Genomic DNA, 22,424 nt, shown 5'->3' with positions numbered 1-22,424 from the left:
GTCTTCCCTGGGGTTCAGGAGCTATTTCCAGGTGGACATCAGCTGCTGGCCAAGCTTGTTCCTGTCAGACCTGTTGCTGAGCAGTTCCAGAGGCTGCCCATGGGCAGCAGCCCTCCCATCAGGGATAGCAGCTGTCAATAAAGTAAGATGATATATTTGTCTTCCAACTGCAGTGAAGTCACAGCTTTTCCAAGTCGCAGTAAGAGGCTGCTGTGAAAGCACAATTAAAATGGTTTGGGAGAAGACCAACCCCACGGCAGCCAAACATCCCATTTCAGGCCTGACCCTGCACTGGCTGGTGCAAAAGATACACATTGAACAACCTGCAGCCTGATGGGAATTCTGCTAAAACGGAGAGCTGAAGCAACACTTCGGAGAACCAGAGCCTTTCTTTGGGGTCACCTTCCCTAAACTACTTTTCCCTTTCTCTGGGAAATAAGAAACTGCCGGGCTCCATCGCCTCTGCCTCTCGCCCTCGCTCTACCCCTGCTTCTCACTTTCACTCCCATCGGTTTCACGTTCCCTCTACCATGCGGAAAAACTTTCAAGTTTATCCAGCCCAGCAGCGGGGCTTATCCTGGTTCCACCCACTGGGACTTTCCTGCCTTCCTTCTGCGCCGAGAGAGAGGGTTAAAAAAAAAAAAAAAAAAAAAGCCGTCGGGAGGCAGGGAGCGGGCAGGGAGCGCGGGGCGAGCGCTGCTCCCGTTCCCTGCGCTTGGGTTTCTATTGTAGGCGGCGCATTCCTCGGGAGGGAGGGTGTGTGTGCGCGGCGGTGCCTTCCCACACTCGGGACAGCTCTTATTTAATGGGGGTCTCCATGCAGGGCAGGCGCCACAGGAGGTTTCGCCGTCCCCTGCTCCCAGCGAGGAAGAGCATCTCGCCCGGCAGGCGCTGGCATGGAGTGCGCGGTCGAGATAACTCCGGAGGCAGCGGCTGCCGCAACCAGCCCGGGCTCTGGGATGCACCTCCGCAAGGATTTGAGGAGGATACGCTGCGCGGTGCTGCTCTGCCTGCTCTCCGTGCTGGTCCTCATGCTGCCCACTGCCTACCTGCTGTTGGGACACCTGCGAACCCCCAGCTCTTGTGCCAGCCAGGTAAGGCGCTCCCACCTCGTTGCTGTCCTGCGTCTCCAGGGCCGCGTTTGTTTGGGGCTTTAAATTCTCTTTACGAGTTTCTCGTGTTTTGGGGGAATGTGTGAAGCTCACTGTTATGTTCCTTCTTCCTCACGCTGAGAAAAACTGCCCGGGATAAATGATATTATTGCTCAGAGTTTTTAACTAACGGTTCCTGTTCTTGCCTTACTTCTGCTGAGGTCACAGTACAAGGCATGGCTTCAAAACTTTTGTTGACATGCTGCAGAAAATGTTTTAAAAACCCACTAGTTGATGTAAATCAATGTCTCTCTCCTGATTTCAGCCACACTTTGACACTATGGTTTATTTTCCTCTCTTCTTTTGGGTTCAATCTGAGACTTTCCCTCCTGGTATCTGATTTGAGCAACATCTGCTGACCATGCTGTGATGTCAGTGGGTCACTGCCCATCACCCATCAGCGGGTTGACATCTCCAGCTCTCCTGTTTAATTAATGTAAACTTCTGCAGAATTCTGAGACAAGGAGTCTGACCCTAAACTTCCCTGCCTATTTTGCACTCTCCCTTAATACTCTCTCTAGATCCAGAAATCTCCTCAGCTCTTCTCCCTTGACAGCTGCACTCACTTTGCTCCCAGCCATCCAAGCTCGTGCTGTGCTGCTTCTAACACTATTCTGTGCTGCTCCATCCCTTGTGGTGCAATCCTGCAGGAAAATGCCTATTCCCAGGGGAGATTGTGAATTCAGCAGGACTGCCCCATGCCAGCAGGATGCATTTATGTGTGTAAAGGTCTGAAGAATTTTAGCTCCGGGTCTGCAATTCCCCAGCTAATTAGTGTACTTGTTAGGAGCTTACTTAGGGTAAGAAAGCAGGGGTAGTAAAAGTGGCCTCAAAGGCAGGTTTCTAACTTTGCACATGTTTAGCCTGTGGATGTGTAGAGGGTGTGAGAGCCATGCCCGCAGCTGCACAGGGATGTGCCAGCCCCTGGCTGACCCTGAGCTCATGCCCAAGTGCAGCATCACCTGTGTTACCTGGTTCCACCTTCCTGCAGCCCCGTGTGGCGCCTCAGGCTGTTCAATATTCCTCTTCCTTGCATGTGCGAAGTGTGTGACTGCTCTGCCTCTGTCACTGCTGCTGAGGCACAGGAGGTGAAGAGTCTCACTGCACTGGGCTTTGTTTGCATCCTCTCTGGTTGTACAGAGCAGAACAGCTCAGTCTTGGAGCAGTCTTAGAGTGAAAGAATAATAAAGTGTTAGCCTGTTTGATCAGTCTGATGTGTTCCTGGCTCTTGGTCCTGTTGGCAGAGTTAGCAGAGAAAAGCAACTTTATGAATGGGCTTGGCTTCTCAGGAGGAAAAGCTCTGAGAATTGCTCTGGCCTGGCCTACCCTGGAGTGTATTTCCATGCATATGCACTCAATTATTAGCACATAGTATTTCCACAGTGATGTGATGAGGGGATCAGATGACTTACAACCTCTGAGAGTCCCAGGGAGGAAGAGGAAGGTCATGGGGCTGCCTGAGTGCCTGCTGTGCAGTGGGAGGAGCTGCACCTCAGCTGTTCCTGCCTCTGCTCAGTTTTTCATTCATTCTGCTGTTCTCTGACTCTTCCATCAGTGTTGTCAAGCAGGAAAGCCCAGATGGGTGGATTTGTCTGCCTGGGTGGCTTTCTGTGAAGCCCCAAAGAGCCACATCACACACTGAACCCAGGAGCTCTGTCCGCAGCTCTGCTGTTTCAGTCCATGGGCATGTTTTTGGGCATAAAGGCTCTTGGGAAAATGTCTTTTTGCATTTCCCTCTGTGTTTGAGGTGTCAGAACTGGATTGCTAAATGGCTCCTTCCCCATGTGCCCCCTTGATAGCCCAGGATGACTACTGGGATCACATGTGTGTGTCAGAGCTCTCTGTGGCACTGGTTTTGGGGTGTGGGTGTCCTGGGCATACTGGGACAGGTGGGCAGACCCAGGTTTGCCCCAGATGAGCATTGCCTTGCTGACCCTCACAGGAGGGAGCCCACGGGAGGAGTCCTCTCCTTGCTCCAGGACTCAGCCCACACACGCTTGGATTGTCACCTTCTCCTGCTCTGGGGACAGTCCTGGGAGGAGGGAGGGACTCAGCATGTGAGAGGAAAATGAAGTAAATTCCTGAGCCAGTCCTTCCTGGAGCAAGGGGGAGGAGAAGGGGAGGTTTGTGCAACAGGGGTGTGTTTCTCCTGGCCCTCTGCCTGTGGGGTGAGGCACTTTGGTCATCTCAGCATCTGTGTGGGTGCACATGGTGTCACCTCCTGCCTCTGAAGAGATGCAAACTCACCTTTTCCTCTGGAAATGGCCCTTTCAGGAAAAAGCAAGGCAAGTTGTATTACAGCAACATGTGTGAGCCAGCCAGTGTTCTGTCTGTGTTATGATACAATGAGTCTTGCATGAATAATTCAAGTCTGATGATGGTTTCCCTGGATGTCTTCCAGACTCGTTACACACCTCCTTTTGGAAAGAGAAACCCCTTTCTTTTGTGTTTGAAGACAGAGTGAGGTGAGGAAATAGAGTTCTTTACATAATAGCACGTGGGTTGTGTTATTAGCAGGAAATCCGTGTAAAGACTCTAGTGGTGCCCTTGCAGAGGAAGGTCCAGGACTTCCTTTCCCCAAAGGAAAGCCAAGTTTCAGTCTGAGTTCACAAATCTCTCCAAGGAGCAGCTCAGCAGGAAAATCTCTGGCTGCCTCAGTGCCTGTTCAGCTGACCCAGGCAAGCAGAGCAGCGAGTCCTGTGCCCTGGGAACATTGGTACTTAGGTTTCTTTTTGTGGCATCCTTGGCATGTCAGGACCACAAGCAGCACAAAGAGAAATTCCAGAGCCTGTCCAGGGGACTGTCTGTGAGCCTGTGTGACATACCTGTGCCATGGCAGCTTGGCAATGGAGGAGGGAGCTGTTGCAGTGCAGGAGGGACTTGAAAGTCCCAGTGGCTCCACCTGGATCCCTGCCCCAAAGGAAGTCAGAAATCTGGCAACAAAGCTCAGAAAAGATCTGTCCATATGGGAAAGAGAACCTGAAATGGTTCCCTGATCTGTAAGGAGGGTGAAATGCCCAGGGAGGAGCAGTGAGCATTGCCTCTGGATGGGCCCAGCTGTTGGGATGCCCCTTCCAAGGGCAGCAGAAAACTCCTGACTGGCCACTGCTGCTGGATGCACCTGGTCCTTGTGGGCACAGAAGGCAAAGAGCACATGCCCTGGGGACAGGCTGCCTCTGGGCACTACTGTCCAGCCAAAATGTTCTTACTGGGGCAGTTTTCAGTGGCACTGGACAAGTCCTTGCCAAAAATGCCCAGCCCAGGCCATGCAGCGTGTCTGGAGAGAGCAAAATTTGGGTCTATGTACCACATATGAGCTGTAAAATAGTGCCTTGTGCTAAAAATGGAGTGGATGGAGGTGCTGGGGATGTTTTGCTTGTTAATCCCTCTGCCTGCAGTGCCAGCTGCTCTTCCCACACAGTTCTCCACTGAGTATCCCTGGCCCTGTCCAGAGGTTCAAGAGCCAAAACACAGAACAGGGGATGTTCAGCCCTTTTTTTGGGGTTTAGCAATATCTGGGTATAAATGCCCAGGGGCTTTGGGACATTCTTGGTACCAAAACCATGTGGAAGTGTTTTGCATACAGGCCTTCAGAGTAACCAGCTGCCTGTCCAGGATATCTGTGAGTCAGCTCTAAGGTGGGATTTTCAACATCTCTCAGGGCTGGTTGTTCTCTCCCCAATAACCAAACTGAAGATTGAAGCGAGGCTGTGAAGTTTTCAGCATCACAGCTAAGCAAGAAAGGAAAAGGGAGAAAAGCACCAATTGTGTCAGTGATCTGTTATCTCATGCTGCTTAACTCTCCTCACCATCACTGTACAACATCTGTGCCTACTTAGGACAAGTGCTGCTGACACCTGCTCATTATGGAGCATTGTCTAGGGCTAAAACATTCTTTTCTAGGAGATTTATATTTCTCTCTTTATCAAATAGCACAGTTGGGAATAAAAAGAACAGCCATGCCTTTGCCAGCAGCAGGATAACTTCACACCTTGCAGCACCCTGCTCTGTCTGCTACCTCACACTGTCCTTTAGCATCTATAAATGCAGCTCCTGCACCTGGAGTTTCCATCTGGATTTCTTTGGAAACAAGTACATTTGGGTTTAAACAAAACCATTTTGCTGTCCCTTATAAAGAAGCAGAAATCTTCTCGCTGTCCTTCCCTTTTTCCTACCACCTCTGTTTGTATTGCAACATCCAAGTTTGTCTGAAGTACTTCAGCAGAAATTAAGCTTCAAGTAGGCAAACAGTTCCCCAGAAGTTCCATCCTTAAATGTAGGTTTGTGATTGATTTGTAGCTCCTTGCAGTTCTTGCCACTGTTAGAAAACGTGTCACTTGGTAACTATGTAGGAAGTGTCACACAAATAGTGGTGTAAATATCCTCGTGTTTGTGTACTTGTGGCTGAGAGCAAGGGCAGAGTGGAAGGGAAATCCTCAGCTCTGGTCCTGTGCTGAGGGGAAGCACAAAGTCACCTGGCTGTGACTGTGTCACATCAACAGGACAGGTGTGTTGAGACTCCACAGCAAGCAGGGCCTTGGAGAAGGTCCTTAGACAGAATGAAGGGCCCAGACATCTCCCTGAGCCCACAACAATCCTCCCTCAGCCCTGCACGGAGTTTTCACACCACCATCTCTGCCAGGTGGCATCTCCAGCAGAGCAGGAGGCTGCTGGGGCTGGCTGATGTGTGTGTGTGTGTGTGTGTGCAGCGGGCAAGGGAGGGAGAAAAAGAGAATTTTCCCTGCTGTTTTCCTTCTCCAGCACACTGGAGAGAGCATTTTAGAAACCATGGTTTTCTGCCAGAGCACACAGATGTTTACTGCTGGCAAACCATGAAATTATCTTTGGGTTACTAGACCCAACCCCAGGCAGCCTGACTCTTCTTCCACAAACATTCTCCTTCCCCCAGCTAATATAAATTATCTATTTTCTACTTCTCCTGCAGTATTTGAAGCTGTTGTGAGACACAGCCACCAGGAGACAGCTCCAGCATCTACATACTAATACTCTCTCAGCCTGTTTATTAAAAATGCATCAACCCCTTTGCTGCAAGCTGGCCAGTGCCAGTTTATTCCCTGTGCTTTTGGTAGCTCTCCATAAACCACACCAGCCCCGTGGGCTCCTGCCAAACGCTGCGTGCTGGAGGCTCCTGGCAGCCCTGAGAGCCAGCCCTGAGCTGGCTGCACATCCCACCCTGCCTGCTCTCTGCTGTTCCCTGGGGACAGCCCAAGGGATGCTCCTCACATCTCAGGGAGCCAGATCCAGAGTCAGCATCCTGCAGAACCCTCCCTTTGGCCCCTGAGCTGGCTGCACATCCCACCCTGCCTGCTCTCTGCTGTTCCCTGGGGACAGCCCAAGGGATGCTCCTCACATCCCAGGGAGCCAGATCCAGAGTCAGCATCCCGCAGAACCCTCCCTTTGGGCCCTGAGCTGGCTGCACATCCCACCCTGCCTGCTCTCTGCTGTGCCCTGGGGACAGCCCAAGGGATGCTCCTCACATCCCAGGGAGCCAGATCCAGAGTCAGCATCCTGCAGAACCCTCCCTTTGGAGCTGGCACTTGGCGAGGACCCAGGGCTGTGCCTGGGTGTGACTCAGGAGGAGCAGCCCCAGCAGGCATGTGCCAGGCAGGCAACAGAGTCCCTTTGAACTGCTCCACCTAAACGTCAGAGGCACTTGGCAGGGCCCAGGGCCATGCCCTGCAGGAGGGGGTGATGTGAATGTTCAGCTCTAGGACGTAAGAGGCAAGGAATGATGAGCCAACCTGCCTTGCCCCAGTGCAGTGTCAGCAGTGCTGAGCTCACCCTCTGCCAGCTGCTCTCAGACCTGCTCAGCTCCTCTCTGGCTCCCCAGGAGGTGGCCCAACCTTCAGAGCACACCTAAGCAACACACCTGCAGTCTGAAATAAGACAGATGCAGGAAGTGGCACTTACTGCCATGGTCTAGTTGACAAGGTGCTATTGAGTCAAAGGTTGGACTTGATGATCTCTGGGGATTTTTCCAACCTTGTTGATTCTGTGATTCTGTGTGTGAAAAGCAGGTGTAGCTGATACACCTCAGTTAATCTCTTCTTTGTGCCTGTAAAGGCTTAAACTGCAGAGTCCTGAGACAGGGGAGAATCTGCTTTGTCTGCTCTGCATGGATTGAGGGACAAAAGGCTCTGAGCAGCAGAGGTGCTCCAGCAGGGCTGGACAGAGTCACCACCCCAGAGGAGGGTTACCAACGGCTAATTCACACTGCCCACTATGCTGGTCCTTTCCCATTTCTGCCAAGGGCTCATCCAGCCTTGGACAAGGCTGGAGTTTAACAACATCCCTGCCACAGGAGCCCAGGTCCTGTCCCTGGCATCCTTTTGGAGATGCACTTTCAAACCAACAGCAGAAAAGTCTTGTCAGAGTTCTCTGTTTTACAGCAAAGCTCCAGCTGAACTCACTAACTCACTGCAGCACATTCCATTTTCTGGGCTAACTGCCACAAGCCCCTGTGTGGAGGTGCATCCTGCAGCCCTGAGCTAACTGCCTGTAAATCTCTCCTGCAGGTCACAGAGGAGAAGGGCTCTCACTTTCTGAAGCAACGGGCAGTAGCTGCTGGTAAGTTTGCCAGTCCTTTCCCCCCATCCCTTTGGGTGCTGCAATTCCCAGCCTTCTGCTCTCACCACCCTAATCCCTCCTGAGCCAACCAAGCCTGGGCAGCCTGAGGCAAACCTGGGTGAGAATGTGCAGGGAGGTAACTGGGGCCATCCTGAAAGGGTGAGCATTCCTAACTCCAGGGCTGTGCAGGCACAGACCTCCCCTGCAGCTCTGCAGGGTCAGTGTAACTCCCTGAAGGTGCAAAAGCAGCAATTTGGGAGCCCTTTCATGCCAAACTCTGGGCCCACCACAGCAGGTCTGACAAACTCACTTGTTTGCAAAGGGATTTTATCACCTCAGTGGAGGCAATAAGTGATCACAGCAAATGATTCCTGACTCAGCCTTGTGGAAATGCAAAGGGTCTGAAGACATTTCCTTGGTGTCACCCATCACCACTCACATCTTGTTGACTTAGGAAAAGGTTCTTCCCCCAGAGGATGGTGGGCACTGAACAGGCTCCCAAGAGGGTGGTGGGCACTGACCAGGCTCCTCAGGGCAGTGGGCACAGCCCCAAGGCTGCCAGAGCTCCAGGAGTGTTTGGATGATCCTCTGGGGCACAGGGTAGAATTGTTGGGTGTCTGTGCAGGGCCAGGAGTTGAATACTCTGATTCCATGACTTGAACAGCAGCAAACATCCTTACATCTTTTTTTTTTCCTTCTCCCTCAGTTACAGACACACTTTCAAGTGCAGAGAAGCCCCGAGCTCACCTGACAGGTAATGCTTGTTCCAAACCCAAGTGTTTCCTGTGGGTCTCTCAGCACATGTGGTGGTTCAATAACCATGGATCTGATAGGATCAGGTGTTGCAGGGAACATGGGGAAGAGAATCATCAGCTTTGCCTTGTTGATCATGACAGGTTGGCTGCAGGCTGTGTCTGTAGGAGAGGCCCCACAAGGGAGGTAAAGGACAGAAAAATGTCATCATTTTTCCAAGCTGTTCCTTCCACTGAATGAGAAGCTCTTCTTAAGTGCCTGATGTCTCAGAGATCTGTTGAATCCCCTAGAAAAGGCAGGGAAAGGAGCTCAAGAGAGCCCTCATGGAGCAGTGAATTGCCAAGAACTACCAGTTTTGTAGCATAATCAGGTCTTACAAGGGCAGTTTTGGAGCTTTTTTTTTCTGCAAGGCCTTTCTCAGGCCACACACACCATAATTCCATAAAATCCCCCCATTTCCTCTGAGATCATCTCTAACACAGGTCAGAGCAAGCAAGGAAAGGGTAAAGCCAAGTTGAACCCTTAAGTCCTTTATCTTGTGTTAGGAAGATGGGATTACAGTGCCCTCTTGCAGGGTGGGCTGCCCTGACTGAGGGGCTGCCATGCCTTTCCCAAGGGCTGCCATGCCTTTCCAAAGGGTTTCTGTGCCTTTCCAAGGGGTTTCCATGGCTTTCCAAAGGGCTGCCATGCCTTTCCAAAGGGTTTCTGTGCCTTTCCAAGGGGCTTCCATGCCTTTCCAAAGAGATTCCATCTTTCCAAGGCACTGCCATGCATTTCCAAAGGGCTGCCATGCTTTTCCAAGAGGCAGCCATGCTTTTCCAAAGGGCTGCCATGCTTTTCCAAAAAGCTTCCATGCCTTCCCAAAGGATTTCCAGGCCTTTGTAGAGTGCTGCCATGCCTTTCCAAAGGGCTGCCATGCCTTTCCAAAGGGTTTCCATGCTTTTCCAACGAGCTTCCATGCCTTCCCAAAGGGTTTCCATATCTTTCCAAGGGGCTGCCATGCCTTTCCAAAGCACTGCCAAGCCTTTCCCAAGGGTTGCCATGCTTTTCCAAGGGGCTGCCACGCCTTTCCCAAGGGTTGCCAAGCCTTTCCAAGGGCCTACCAGCATCTGCAATGTCCCCATCTCACCACCTGAGCCTTGAAGTTGTCACCACACCAAGGCCACTGCCCTGAGACATCCCCCATCCTCTCCAGCTCCACCCACCTGGAAAGTTCAGGTATTACCAGAGAAGAGGGAGAAATGCTGAAGGGTTTTCCAGGAGGCCTGAGACAATTTACACCTCTCCAAAGCACAGCTCAGAGCAGAGGCTTCCCCAAAGCCCTGAGTGGTCCCCAGGATGCACTTTCCAACTTGAAGCATGCAGGACATGCTGTGATCCTTCACACAAACCTCCAGGGTTCACTCAATCAGTAGTTCAGGGCTGATTGTTTTCCCAGCATAGTTTTCTCTCCCTAATCCACAAGGTCCTTCCTGATGGTCCCCATCCCTTTGGCCTGGGGGTTTGTAGAGCTCCAAACCTGACCTGTCCTTGTCCAAAATCACATCTCAGCTCAAGAGCATGTTTGCAAGAGCAGAAGGACTATGTCTGTTAGAGCTTCCAAAGGGGACTCTGTGGCAAAAGAGATCCAGAGGCTCCCTGTGCTGCGCCTCAGAGGGGCAGCCAAGCACTGCTCTGCTCTTGGGAACTTCCCTGTGTCCCACAAAAGCCCAGGAAGCACCCAAGAGTTTTCCTCAGATTTCCTCAGACCTCATATTTACAAAACTTCCTACCCCATCATTCCCAAGTAGCCTCCCTAGGACTGTCCCCATCCCCTCTGACTTGAAGTTTTCAGGTCATTGTTGGCCATGGCAAAGAGCATGAAAAGAGCAAATTAGGGGGATTTTATCTCTCCCTTCAGAAAGGCTGTGCCCAACCTGCTGTGCTATGTGGGCATGAGGGAACCCAATAACCATGGACTTGTCTTTGACCTTTCCTAAGCCCAAACATGTTTCTATCCTGTGGAAATGAGTTTCCAAACTTAACAGGATGCTGCAGTCAGAAAATATTTCCTGTTACATTAAAGTTTGTGAATAGTAATTTATTTGGTTCCACTCTGGTTTTCTTTTCTCACAAATCATGACTTGTGCATAGAAAGTGTGAAAGGAATAATGATTCTCCCAACCTTTGTCACGTTCCCCAACCTTTCTGACAGTAAAGGTGGCAGACCACAAACCCTCACTTGTAGGAAATCTCTTCCAGATCTCTCTTCTCTCCATCTTTTTCTAGTTTTAGGCACTTATTTCTGGAGGTGAGAGCAGAGGAGTGAGAGGAATGAGAAATGGCCAGAGCCCTTCCACAGGAATGTGCCACTGAATGGGCAGTAACAGAATAACTCAATGTTTTGGTGTGTGTTCCCTTAGGGTGAATTTTCCACCTGCTCTTGGCCTTTTTAACACACACTGAGTTCTTTGAGCTTATCCCAACTGGCATCAGGGTCTCCCCTCCCTGGATGGCAGTGCCCAGTGAGGAATGGCATGAGCCTTGGGAATATCCAGCTGAGACTTTTCTCCATCCCCTTTCTCTGCTGTGCTCTGGTGTGCCCTTGGTGCTGATTGCTCTGTTCCTGCCTTCATCCCCTTTCTACTGATCTAGTTGCACTTTGGGTCAGGATTCAGAGCAGCAAATGTTCCTTCTTGTCACCAGCTGTGGCACAGCTGGATGAACTATGTGGTAGAAACCCCACCAGGCTCACACTTAGGGTGCTGCAGTGGTGCCCAAGCACTCCACTAAATCTGGGCAGAGCATCACCTTCTGTTCCAAAAGACCTTTTAAGGGCTGTATTGAATTCTCAGGGCATGAACAGAACACAGGGATGTTGGCAAGGCACATTGTACAAGGGCTTGACCACAACAGGAGGCTCAGCCTCCACTCCATTGGTGATACTCCAAGCACAGAGTTCAGGATTAGACTCTCACATTGGTGAGGGCTCAGAATTGTAGAAACCCCCAAAGTTCAACAAAATACCCCCCAAATCTGACAAGCAATAGGGGTTAAACTTTGGGCACAGGAGAAGTAAGGAATGGCAGAAATTTTTAGTGGCAGAAATAATTTTAGTGGATGGAACTGTAGCAATGAATCCCTTATTATTGATCCCTTATTATTGGTTTTATTGACCTCAAGAATGAGCACAATAGGTGTATTTTGAGGAAGTGCAGCTCCATCATTTATGAAATAAATAAATAAATGATAAGTACAAAGCACAGCTGCTACTCGAAAAGGAGCTGGACTGTATTCAAAGGCACTTGAACATGTATTTTTCCTCTTGACCAGTACTGAAAGCAGGGGGAAAATTAATTAACTTGAAAATAGAGAGCTTCAATAAGAGTGAGATTTATCCTAAAAGGGAGGTTATAACTGTCAAACTTGCCTAATTCTAGAAGTTTTGGAATGATGTACTTCATTTGAGACCCTATTAGTTGTCAGAAACGCTGAGGAATGGAGTGTCATTGACATCTGAAATGCATCATTCTACACACACCAGAGCATCTCACAGGCAGCTTCTCCTCAATTTCCTCCCAAAATTCCCGAGAAAGAAAAGAGCCCAGGACATTTTCTGGAAATATTCTGGTCCTTCCTATCTCAGATAAGTTTTCCTCTGCTGGGAGATGTTCTCTTTGACATGTTACTCCAAGCTCTTGGGAACCTCAGAGTGACTCAAAGCTGCTTGAGCTGTTGCCAGGACTCAGAACACCCAGAGGTGGATGGGGATGAAGGCAGACCATGAGTACTTTCACTTTCTTTTACTCCTCTCTCTCTCTGTATCAGGCAAAGCTCCAATGGCTCTAAACCTTATAATACTTCCATAATTTAGCTTGGCCTGTTACCACAATCCATGTCTGTTGTTCCCCCCCACAGAAATACTCTCCTCATGTTCTTTGCCTCCTGGGGAAAGATCAGAAAGGTTTGATGCTTCAGCAGCACTGATGGGCAGGCTATAAAAAAAGGGCATTATTTTGTCATGCTACTCAGAGAATATGCAAGGAATTGCACTCCCAGCACCTTCTGGTCTCCTTGTGGATTATTTATGGCAGAAAAGAGAGGGAAATGGATGCCCCTGGGAGCTGGGAACATTCCTTTTTCTGAATCTCATTTCCCCCCAGGATGAATCTAATAGTTATTGCCAAGGGAATTTCAAAGCCTTCCCTTACCTGCATTCTGTTTGTCTCCCTGCCCATGCACACAAACCCCTTCCCCAAACACTGAATCAAAATGAACTTTAAACATCAAGCTCATTTAAAAGGTCTCAGGTCCTGGCAATCAGTTCCCTCAGTAATTCTCAACATTCATCATTAATTTTTCCAAGTTCATTTTAATACCTGGCAGAATCTGAATGGGTTTTATCCTCTTCCTTTCCACTGCCTCAGCTGGTGTTTCACCACAGCAGTTTTATGTGGCAGGGAGTAAAAGCAGAGACAACTCTTGCCTCCCTGGAGGAAAACAAGCAAGTGCTGAGGGTTATTCTCCTGCCTCTTGTGTGATAGAAATGTGGAGGAAATCTGAGGGGAACAGGGCAGCAGTTCCCTGAGTCTTCCCCCAAGAGTTCTGCAGCCTGAGGAGCATCCTCAGCTTGGATCAGCTGGTGATGGGGTGAGGATCAGAGCTCTGCTTGTGATCAGATACTGGGAAAAATTCTGGAGGAATGTTGAGGCTGACCCCAAACTCAGTGTTCTGTCCCAGCAAAGCTTTCTAAGGAAAGAGACAAAAATGGTTTTAAATATAATGTGCTGCTTCTAAAATTGGGTCTCTTGAAGCACAGTGAGGTCTCCTGAGCTGGTAACTGGGAAACCAAAGGCAGTTCTACACAAAGGATTTCTCTGAGACTACTCAGGAAGAAAAGCTGGAGACAAAGGCTGAGAAAGCTCAACATCCCTCAGGGAGCAACTTGGCAGGAAGAGAAGTTCAAGTGTCTCAGAGCTTGGTGACACATCGTGGTGGGCATTGTGGGCATTGTGCCAGCACAGTAGTGTCTGTCTCAGAGACAGAATTGCAGCCCATCCCTGCTGAAGAAAAGGGTGTCTCAGTATTTCTTCTTGCTGTACCAAAACATGAGGTTCAGTCATGGTGCCCATGAGTCCAAGTGCCCAGTGCTGGTTTCATTAAAGGACAAGGTTTTTACTCTGTAAATAGGTAGGACAGCAGGATAAAGCCACCCCAGTGCCAGGGGCTTGGCCTTTAGGAAGGACAGTCCCATCATTTGGGATCTGACCTCCAACCAGGACCCCCAGGCACAACAAACCCCTTCACACTGGTCCAGGTCTTCCAAAAACCTCCCTGACCTTCACTCCTGATTTTTCAGGTGTGGGCACCCTGTGGGCACCCTTGAAAATCCCACTGCACAGTTGGCCTGCAGCCAACTCACCCCAGGTTTCAAGCTGGGAAATGAGACCGTTTCCATCCCAACCCTCTGATCACCCTGCTGGAATTCCATGCCCTTTGGAGCAGAGACATCCCATGGCAGTTGGCAGCACTGAGCTAACCCACCTCCTCTCCCTCTCTCTCCCTCCTGCAGTGAAGAGACAAGATCTCAGCAGTGCCGTGGGGAGCCACCTGCCCATCCTGCAGTGGGAAGACAAGCGAGGCTTGGCCTTTACCAAGAACAACCTGAGTTATTCCAGCAACGCTCTGGTGATTCCTGTGTCTGGGGACTACTATGTCTATGCTCAGGTCACGTTCCGAGGGCCCATTGAGAGTACCAGTAGACCCAGTTCTGTCACTGAGATCATCACCAAGGTCACTGACAGTTACCCCGAGCCCACCCAGCTGCTGACGGGCACCAAGACCCTCAGTGAGAACTGGAATGGCTGGTTCCAGCCCATTTATCTGGGAGCTGTGGTCTCCTTAGAAGTGGGAGACAAGCTGATGGTCAACGTCAGTGACATCAAGCTGGTGGATTACACCAAGGAGCACAAAACCTTCTTTGGGGCCTTTTTACTGTAGGTCTCTGGCAGCAGCTGGTGGGGTCGTCCCTTCAGGGCCCTGGGGGGACCTCCTTGGACTTTGGCTTTGTGGGTGTGCGCTGGGGTGCGATTCCTGCTGTTGTCCTTCCTCTGTACCATCATTCCCCTGCAGCTCACTGGAGCCTTAATTTAGTGGGTAGGGAAAGCTGAAGCTTCAGGTTGAACAGAAACAACCAAAAAAAAAAAAAAACCAACCCCAAAACAAAACCAAAACACCAACCAAAAAAAAAAAACACTAAAAAAAAATCACCAAAAAAACCGCCCAAACCAAAAACAAAACACCAACTAAAAAAAAACCCCAAAGACTAAAAAAAGAACTCACCAAACAAACCCCCAAAACCCCAAACCAAACAAACCAAAAAACAACAACAATGAAAAAAAACCAACCCAAAACAAAGCCAAACAAACAGAAAAATTAAAGTCTGATTGGAGGACAAGAAAATGTATTTTGGAAAGTAAAAGTTGAAAGTTCTTCAAAACTTTGTAAGCTAAGGAGGAACAGTTTGATGGCTGTGAGTAGGAATTCTGAGCAGGAATATTGCAGCTGGAATATGTCACTGTTTCCACCTCCAATGTACAATTTCCTCAACTCCAAAAAGTGTTTTTGAACTTTCTCCAGCACTTCCAGTATAGTTTTGCATGACTCTTCTTCAGCCTCTCGGTTCTAAAAGGTAATTATTTTTCATAATTTCCTTATGAACAGATTTACTCAGTACTTTGCACTAACATAAAGCTCAGGTTAATTATTAATTGCTTCATTAATCCCCTTCGACTCCCCTGTAAAGTAGATTAAAATTATATCTCCTGTTTTGCAGCAGCTACTTGAAATTTTTGTTTTCTCCAAAAAAGTGTTTACAGGTTTTCAAAAGCAACAGAAAGCCTCCAAATATTATGTGATAGATCCAGGGAACACACACCAACACTTTCAGCATGAAAGTGGAATCTCCCCTCCAGGTCCCAGGATTAGGAAAAGAGAAAAATCCAGGCAGAGAGAGACACAGAGCCAAACTTTGCACACTTTTAAATCAGCCACTGAAATCTTGAGAGAAAAACCTCTGCAATGATTTGCTTTCCATTCTGTTAAATGCAAAGAAATTTGGATGCTTCCCCTTACAACCATTGCCACTGGTGGTCCCCTGAGCTCATGGAACTCCCCAGCCTTGCCCTGGGTGAAGGTTGGCCACCAGTTGTCCCTACACGAGGTCAAAAGGTGTGGAGACACGATCCTGGTGTGGCATGGCCAGGTGTGGAGCTCAGGAGCGTCTCACCTCCCCCCCTGCCCTTACCTTGTCTCGTGGTCCTGAGTGTCTCTCAGGAAAAGTCCCCGCCTTTCCCTCTGCTCCTGCAGCAAACACTTCCCTGGCATTGACTCATGTCCTCACAGATCTGGACTTCACACCCTGAACTTCCAGGAGGTCTCATACCCCACCACCCACCACCCTCACCCTCTGCAGCTCTTTCTCTCTCCTGCCTGACCTCCTTGGATTTCCTCCATTTTCCCCCTTCTTGGCCAGAAGTTACAGCAAGGCTCGATTTCCTAAGCTGATGTTCCCACTGAAGGTGATGGTGGAGCCCAAATTCACCCTCAGTGCTGGGAAGCCACTGAACTTGGGGAATCCAGAGCTCTGGGAATGGGACTTGTAGCTGAGGAGCTGAACTGAGCAAAGTTCTTTAGTGGAGACAACCCAGCCATGACATCCATGTCTTCTTCAGCCCAGCCAGCGCTGACACGAGGCTGCTCTGCCCATGGCAAGTCTCTTCCCTAGAGGAGACATTTCTTGCTGAAATGTGGAGCAGAAAGGCCAAGATTGGGGGTGAAGGGAGCAGAGTGGGAAGTGGGAAGGTCCAGACAACACCAGATTTCTGCCCCTTCATGGCTTGGTGTAAGCACCTTTGTGCTGACATGAAAACAAGCAGGTCTTTTCTGTAGTAAATCATCTAAAAAATAAAGGCTTTAGGGTCATCCTTCCCTGTTCTGTAGCACCTGGATCCCACAGCCCTTCACTCTTTCATCTACACTGACTCAGCACTAAACACACCCCAACAGCCAGGAGAACATCCTCACCTGCCCTCCTTTCCTCAGCCAGCGTCTTTCTTGCTTCCAGATCCTCCTTGACTCACTGGGTATTGGCAGTGCCCATCTGGGAGACCTTCACAATGTCCCTGCATCCCAACCTCATCCTAGTTTGGCTTCCCATCCTCTCTTTGACTCGCCCTTGGTTTTGCCCCCATCCACATCTCAGCTGTCCTCTTGGTTTCTTCCTTCCACAGGCACCTTCTTAGCCCTGTCCACACATCTCCATCCAAGTGCCATCTCCTCCATGCCAGTTCCCTCTCACAGTCACCCCAGGGCTCAGAGAAAACACATCTCAAAATGGGCTGGGATGGCAGAGAGTGAAAGTAAAGATCTGTAAACACTCTTGGCCAGAGGATCCTCTTGAGTCTTCATCAGCCAGATTCAATTCCATCTTTGAGTCCTTTCTCCCATGTTTCCTCCACCTGCTCTGCACTTGTTTTGAAGGTGAAACTGGAGTATTTATTCCCTGGGTATGCATTCAGTGCCCAGCACACAAAACCTGCCCTCATTCCTTCTCAGAAGGGCTGTCTGGTCATCCAGCCTTGGCAGGGCTGTTCTTACTGCTCAGGGCCCCCCCACCATGGTAAAATCTGCTAAAATCTCACACCTTTGGAAGTTCTAGACCAAATTATTCTCTGGGAGACTTTCCACATCTCAGATTTTCTCAAGTGTTCCCTCAACACCCCACGTGGAGTCTTTGTGAGCTTCTGTTCCCTTGATTGTGTGCCCAAAATAGGATCTGAACTCATGAAAAGATGAGATCTGCAGCTCCTGCAGAGCACCCAAAGCAATGTGATCAATCTCATACAGTGAAAACTTCAAAGTGACCTGTCCAGGACAGGTGATTGCCAGGAACTAGGTAGGAAAACTTCTGTGAAGTGCTATGTAGGATGAATTTGGTTTATCCTTGAGGAAAACTGGAGTGGAAACTCTCTATTCTTAGACAGTGGCAGTAGTTCAGAAAGTTCTCTTTTTTTTCTACAGATGAGATGATGTAGCATTTTTCTGAGAGCACAACCCAGTCCTGGGAGGCTTGGCCAGCAGATCTCCATAGGAACTGCCTCCTAAGTCACCATCAGCTGATCCTGGTGCACTGAGTGGTGGGGAATATGAGGCCCAGGGGAGAGGAGTGGTGGATGCAGAGCTTGGCATTCCACCAAAGAGCTTTCTGTGGAATATATACACACAGACATGAGTATTTGTGTATATTCCATAGAAATTCTGGGAAGCCCATTGGCAATAACGAGCCTTTTTTTGGCACAAAGCCCAGTATTTGTGTCCACTGTGCACTAACAATGAATTTCACCAGCCAATTTGTCTCCATTTCAGGTGTGACCCTCTCCATTCATTGTCCACAGCACAGAAATATTTATTTTAGTCCAGTTAGAACAAGTTTTACAGCCTGTTACACACACCAGCTTTTAGCACATTTAGCACACTCTGTGTGGAATAAATAATATATTTGGCATTACTTGTTTTAAAGTGGTGCAAGAATATTAATCCCCACATCTCCCCTAGTGGAAATTCTTTTTTTCTCTCCCTCTCAATGCTAATAATGTTTCTGTAACAGCAACCAGCAAATATAATAAGTATTCAGGGGCTCATTCTGACTCAAATATTCCTCCACAGAAATCAATGGAATGAATTCAGACTAAAACCACTTAAGACAGAGGTCAAGCTTCAAGAGAAATATCTCCAACAGACTGAACCTAAACTGGGCATTCTCAGATTTTTCCAAGCTAAATAAGGACTCAAATGTTCTCAGAAATTTGTGTTTATTAAGTTAGACAATGTTCTCTAACATGAAGCATTTCTGGAGAGGTGAGATTCACAAGCATCAGCATTTTCAGTTGAATGAGAAGCTGAAAAATCTGGTCATGGGAACCAGTGACCTCGAAGTCTGTGGCCAAACTGAACATGTGATTTGTTTTGGGTGGTTTTGAAACTAAAATTATTATCAGAAAAAGTTGAAGCTGGAGAAAAGGGGTGAAATAGAAAAAGCTGATTGGGTGAAATAGGAAGTTCAGGCTAAATGAGGAAAAACCATTTGATTTCAAGTTTTAGCCCTTCCATTTCTTAAGAAAAAACCCCAAAGCTCCTTTCAGTGCATTGAAAGGAGAAGTATCAAATTATTATTAATTTTTAACAACAGCTCAAAGTATCTTTTTTAATATCTGCTCAAAGTATTTTAGATCTTATGAATTGTCTTCTTCCCTAATCTCTTTGATCCCCCCCAAACTAACACTAAACACAACCTAAAGTCATGAAAAAATTCTCTTACCTCCCACTTTCTTTCCCCTTAAAAACTAAATATTGGTGAATAAGCATTAACTTTCTCTCCAGGACCATGCAAAAGTAAATTTTAATCAACTTCCAAGGAATGCAGCTCCAATCCTACCAACATGAACCTGTGCTGTAGTTGGTCCTTGCATTGTGGTTAAAGGGAAAAACCAGCTGAGTTTTCCCATCTGGGAGGAGTCCAGTCTACAATCCTCAAATTAAAGGGGGATGGAATGTTTGAATTTGTGTTTACCCTCAAAAGTCCATCACCCTCCCAAGCAAGGAGTGTTTGCATGGACTACCCAGCCCATGTGTGTTGGCAGGATTAGAGTCTGGAGGTGAAAACCACAACCCAAAGGACACAAAAGATGCTGTTGAGGTGATTTGGGATGTCCCAGGGCTGTGGCTTGATGAGCAGAGCCCTTAATAGAGGGGCCCAACCCCACAGACCAAGGAATGGATTAAGGAATTCACCCTGGAATTTTCCCCAGGGATATTGCAGAGTTTTGGAGGAATCTCTTTTCTCACCCCTGTGTGGTATAACTGACCATGCCGTGCTTTGTTTTATTTATCTCCTGAGTGGCCCATCATTTCAGATGAGAAATGAGGAGAGAATTCATTCTTTAGAAGAATCAGAAACTCTCGAGAGTCTTTGCCCAGATCTGGGTGTTACACACCAGTATAGCATTTTGCTACTGTAAAGGATTTTATATAAATGTCCTATTTTGTCTTGTGCCTCAGCACTGATATGTATTGACCAGAAGAACTGACTAAGCTTCTCTTTTCCAAGTTTTATGATAATAAAAATGCAGCTTAACTAATGTGACAACTTTTGATGCTGGTCCCCTTCCAAAGACACTGACCAAGTATCCCATTTCAGAGTGACCAGCTCCTGCAGCTGGGTAATGCTGACGGGTAAGAATCCTGATTTATTGTGGGTTACTGTATGAATATTCATCATTTCATGCAGTTAGAGGTCCCTCCTCAGAGTCAACTCAGATTCAGACTCTCCCCTGGGAATCTATAGACACTTGCAGGGCAAAAAATGTCAAGGTTGAGCAGCTTTTCTTTCCCAGTCCCTTTCCCCCTTTGCAGCTCAGGGAGCAGCTGCTTCTCTCTTTTTGGTATTTTTTCAGTCTATTTTGAAAGAGAACAAGTGCTGGGGAACAGCAGTGCCCACCAGAAACCATCACGGCACCACTGTCAGCCCAGAGTCAGGGACCCAAGGGAGACAGAAACCACAGTTCCAGCCCCTGACCAAAGAGCCACATTTGTCCCACCTCCCACCACATGTGAAACCACCTTGGCAGCTTGGGAATTGAAGTGGGAATTCCCAGCTTGCTCAGCCCCCGACTGCCAGGCACAACCCAGCTTAGGGAATTTTGGCCAAATGAAACTCAAAGTGTTGTTTGGAGACACCCTCAGTCCTGTTCCAGCTCAAGCTTTGCTGGCCTTACCCTTTGAGCAGAACTGGATGCATATTTCTCATGCTGGGGGTTCTTATCTTCAATTCTTCTGCTGCCAAGAATGCAAATTTCTTTCTTTCCGTGAACAAAATTGAGAAACATTCTCCACTGGGCATATTATTTTGTATTTCCAAAATTTGGTTTGTTCTCCTGGCTTGAACTCAGAGCATCCTATTTAAGTTGCTTCAGAAGGGGTTTCTGGTGAAGGGCTCTGTGTTTTGGCTCAAGGAAGGTTTTCTCTTGAACCCTCTGATGGGGGACATTTGTGTGCCCTGGTTTTCCACCCACTTGCAAACCCTGAGAGGTTTTGGTAACAGCCTCTGTAGGTCAGCCAAGAGTTAATCAGGCAGTGGGAATCAGCCTGCTTTGCCCTGCCACACCAAAAACTGTTGTGTTGTTTGATGCTTTATTGTTTTAACTCCAATATCTACCTCACACTTAAAAGAAGAGCAAAAGGAAATTAGAATTTTATTATTATTATTGTTATTATTTTCTATTTTAACTTGAGCTAAGCAGAATTCAATTTTATTGCCATTTTACTCTGTGCTTTGCACATTTAGGGTAATAACTTGAGGTAGCATCTTTTTTGTAGTCCAAATACACTGGCACATGGAGTCCCTCCACCTGAGCACTGTGCCTTCCTTTAGTCATAGAGAAGGTGTCTGCTCTTCATAAATCTCCAGGCTCCCTCTCTGGCATTTTGGGGGAAGAGAAGAACATCTCCAAAGGCTGCACATCCCAGGGTTGGTGTGGATTCTGGAGGTGCCTCTCTCCCAGGGTGCAGAGGGATGTGTGTTGGGTTTTCCCAGGTAAAAGCAAGGGAGAGAATAGAGGCACTTTGTGAAAGAGGTGATGGCATTGCACTCACTGCCAGGTGGGTGGGGAAAGCTGCCCAGGTACTGCCTGGGCACAAACCCCCACAAATACACACCTGGACGTGAGTCTTGAGGGAAAGGTGAAGTTCCCTTTCATCCTCTAAAGCTGTTACTCCGTGGGATTCATCCTCCAGAGTAGGACATGAGGGTTTAACAGTCCCAGCCCTGATGCCCAACCCCAGCTGGATCTGACCCTTCTCAGCTTTGCTCTTGCACGAAGAACCTTTTTCCCAGCTGGGGACAAGTTCAACATCCCAGTGACTACATCCAGCTTTGAGTTGACTCTGGCAGGGCAGGGAGACTTTGTCCTGAAGTATAGGCTGAGATGGAGTGATCTGCCCTCCCAGGAAGGTCCAAGGCCATGGAAACCTCAGCTCCTGGACAGGCAGCTGAGTAAGGGCTGTGTTTTCCAACCCACTCAGCATCCACCAGGCAGGTTCTCAGAGGAAATCAGAGCTCCACTGCTCCGTTTCTTTTGGAGTCCTGGTGCCAACCCTGGGCATGACTCTCTTGCAAAGTGTGAACTCTGCAGTGACACTTCCAAATTCCTTTTGCCTTATAAGTATTATTGCCAAATCTTTTGGAAAGACATGAAAGGCACTGCCTGAGAGATTATAACCTGCCTTATTGAGCAACATAAGCCAGCACTGTTTGGGTCTTCTGCTGAATTATGACCTCAAATAGCTCTCCAGCTGCTCTCCTTGCACAAATCTAGTTTTGTTCTTCCATTGGTTGTAGAGTTTTATATTAAAACGTCCAAAAGGCACTGAAAAAAATGTTTGCTGCATATTTATTGGTACTGTACATAGAGATGTCTTAATGTTATGTAAGAGAAATTGTAAAGTTCATGGTATAAAGTTTGGATCTATTGGACTCGACGCTGTTTCTTTTAGAAATGGAGTTTATAGAGAGCTCTTTACAATGCACTTTGTGTCTTAAAGCAAAAAAAATAAAATTAATTTCATTCATATTTATTCGTGAGTGTTTCTTTACTGAACACCCACCAAGGGCTCATATTTGTAGCAGGGAAAGGCAGAATCTCCTCCTGTCAAAATATATTGTTTGTTACACATGTTTGCTCAAATGTGTAGTGTTGGGTGTATTATTTTATAATATATTTTGTTATAAATTATTTATATGTGTTTATAGATTTTATTAAATTATATGTTGTACATAGTATAATAATTCCATTCAGAATACACACAGAAAATGATAAACATTTCAAGAACAGTGAC

The 22,424-nt window shown here is 48.0% G+C and overlaps 1 protein-coding gene across 2 annotated transcripts; it reads left to right on the top strand.

Moving 5' to 3' along the window:
- Positions 1-671: 671 nt before the first annotated feature.
- TNFSF15 (TNF superfamily member 15) lies at positions 672-22,124 on the top strand. 2 transcript variants are annotated; one of them, XM_071574596.1, is made up of 5 exons: positions 680-728; positions 824-1,094; positions 7,688-7,739; positions 8,446-8,493; positions 14,044-22,124. In XM_071574596.1, the coding sequence occupies exons 2-5, from the start codon at positions 897-899 to the stop codon at positions 14,469-14,471; spliced, it is 726 nt and encodes a 241-aa protein (XP_071430697.1). In that variant the 5' UTR covers positions 680-728; positions 824-896; the 3' UTR covers positions 14,472-22,124. The 2 variants fall into 2 exon arrangements, with proteins under 2 accessions (XP_071430696.1, XP_071430697.1); XM_071574595.1 differs by having other exon boundaries at positions 672-1,094.
- Positions 22,125-22,424: the final 300 nt, after the last annotated feature.

Source organism: Pithys albifrons, chromosome 20, assembly GCF_047495875.1.
Source record: "Pithys albifrons albifrons isolate INPA30051 chromosome 20, PitAlb_v1, whole genome shotgun sequence".
In the NCBI taxonomy this organism is placed as follows: domain Eukaryota; kingdom Metazoa; phylum Chordata; class Aves; order Passeriformes; family Thamnophilidae; genus Pithys; species Pithys albifrons.
The sequence above is the reverse complement of the archived record's forward strand: the minus strand, read 5'-3'. Positions and strand labels throughout refer to the sequence as shown.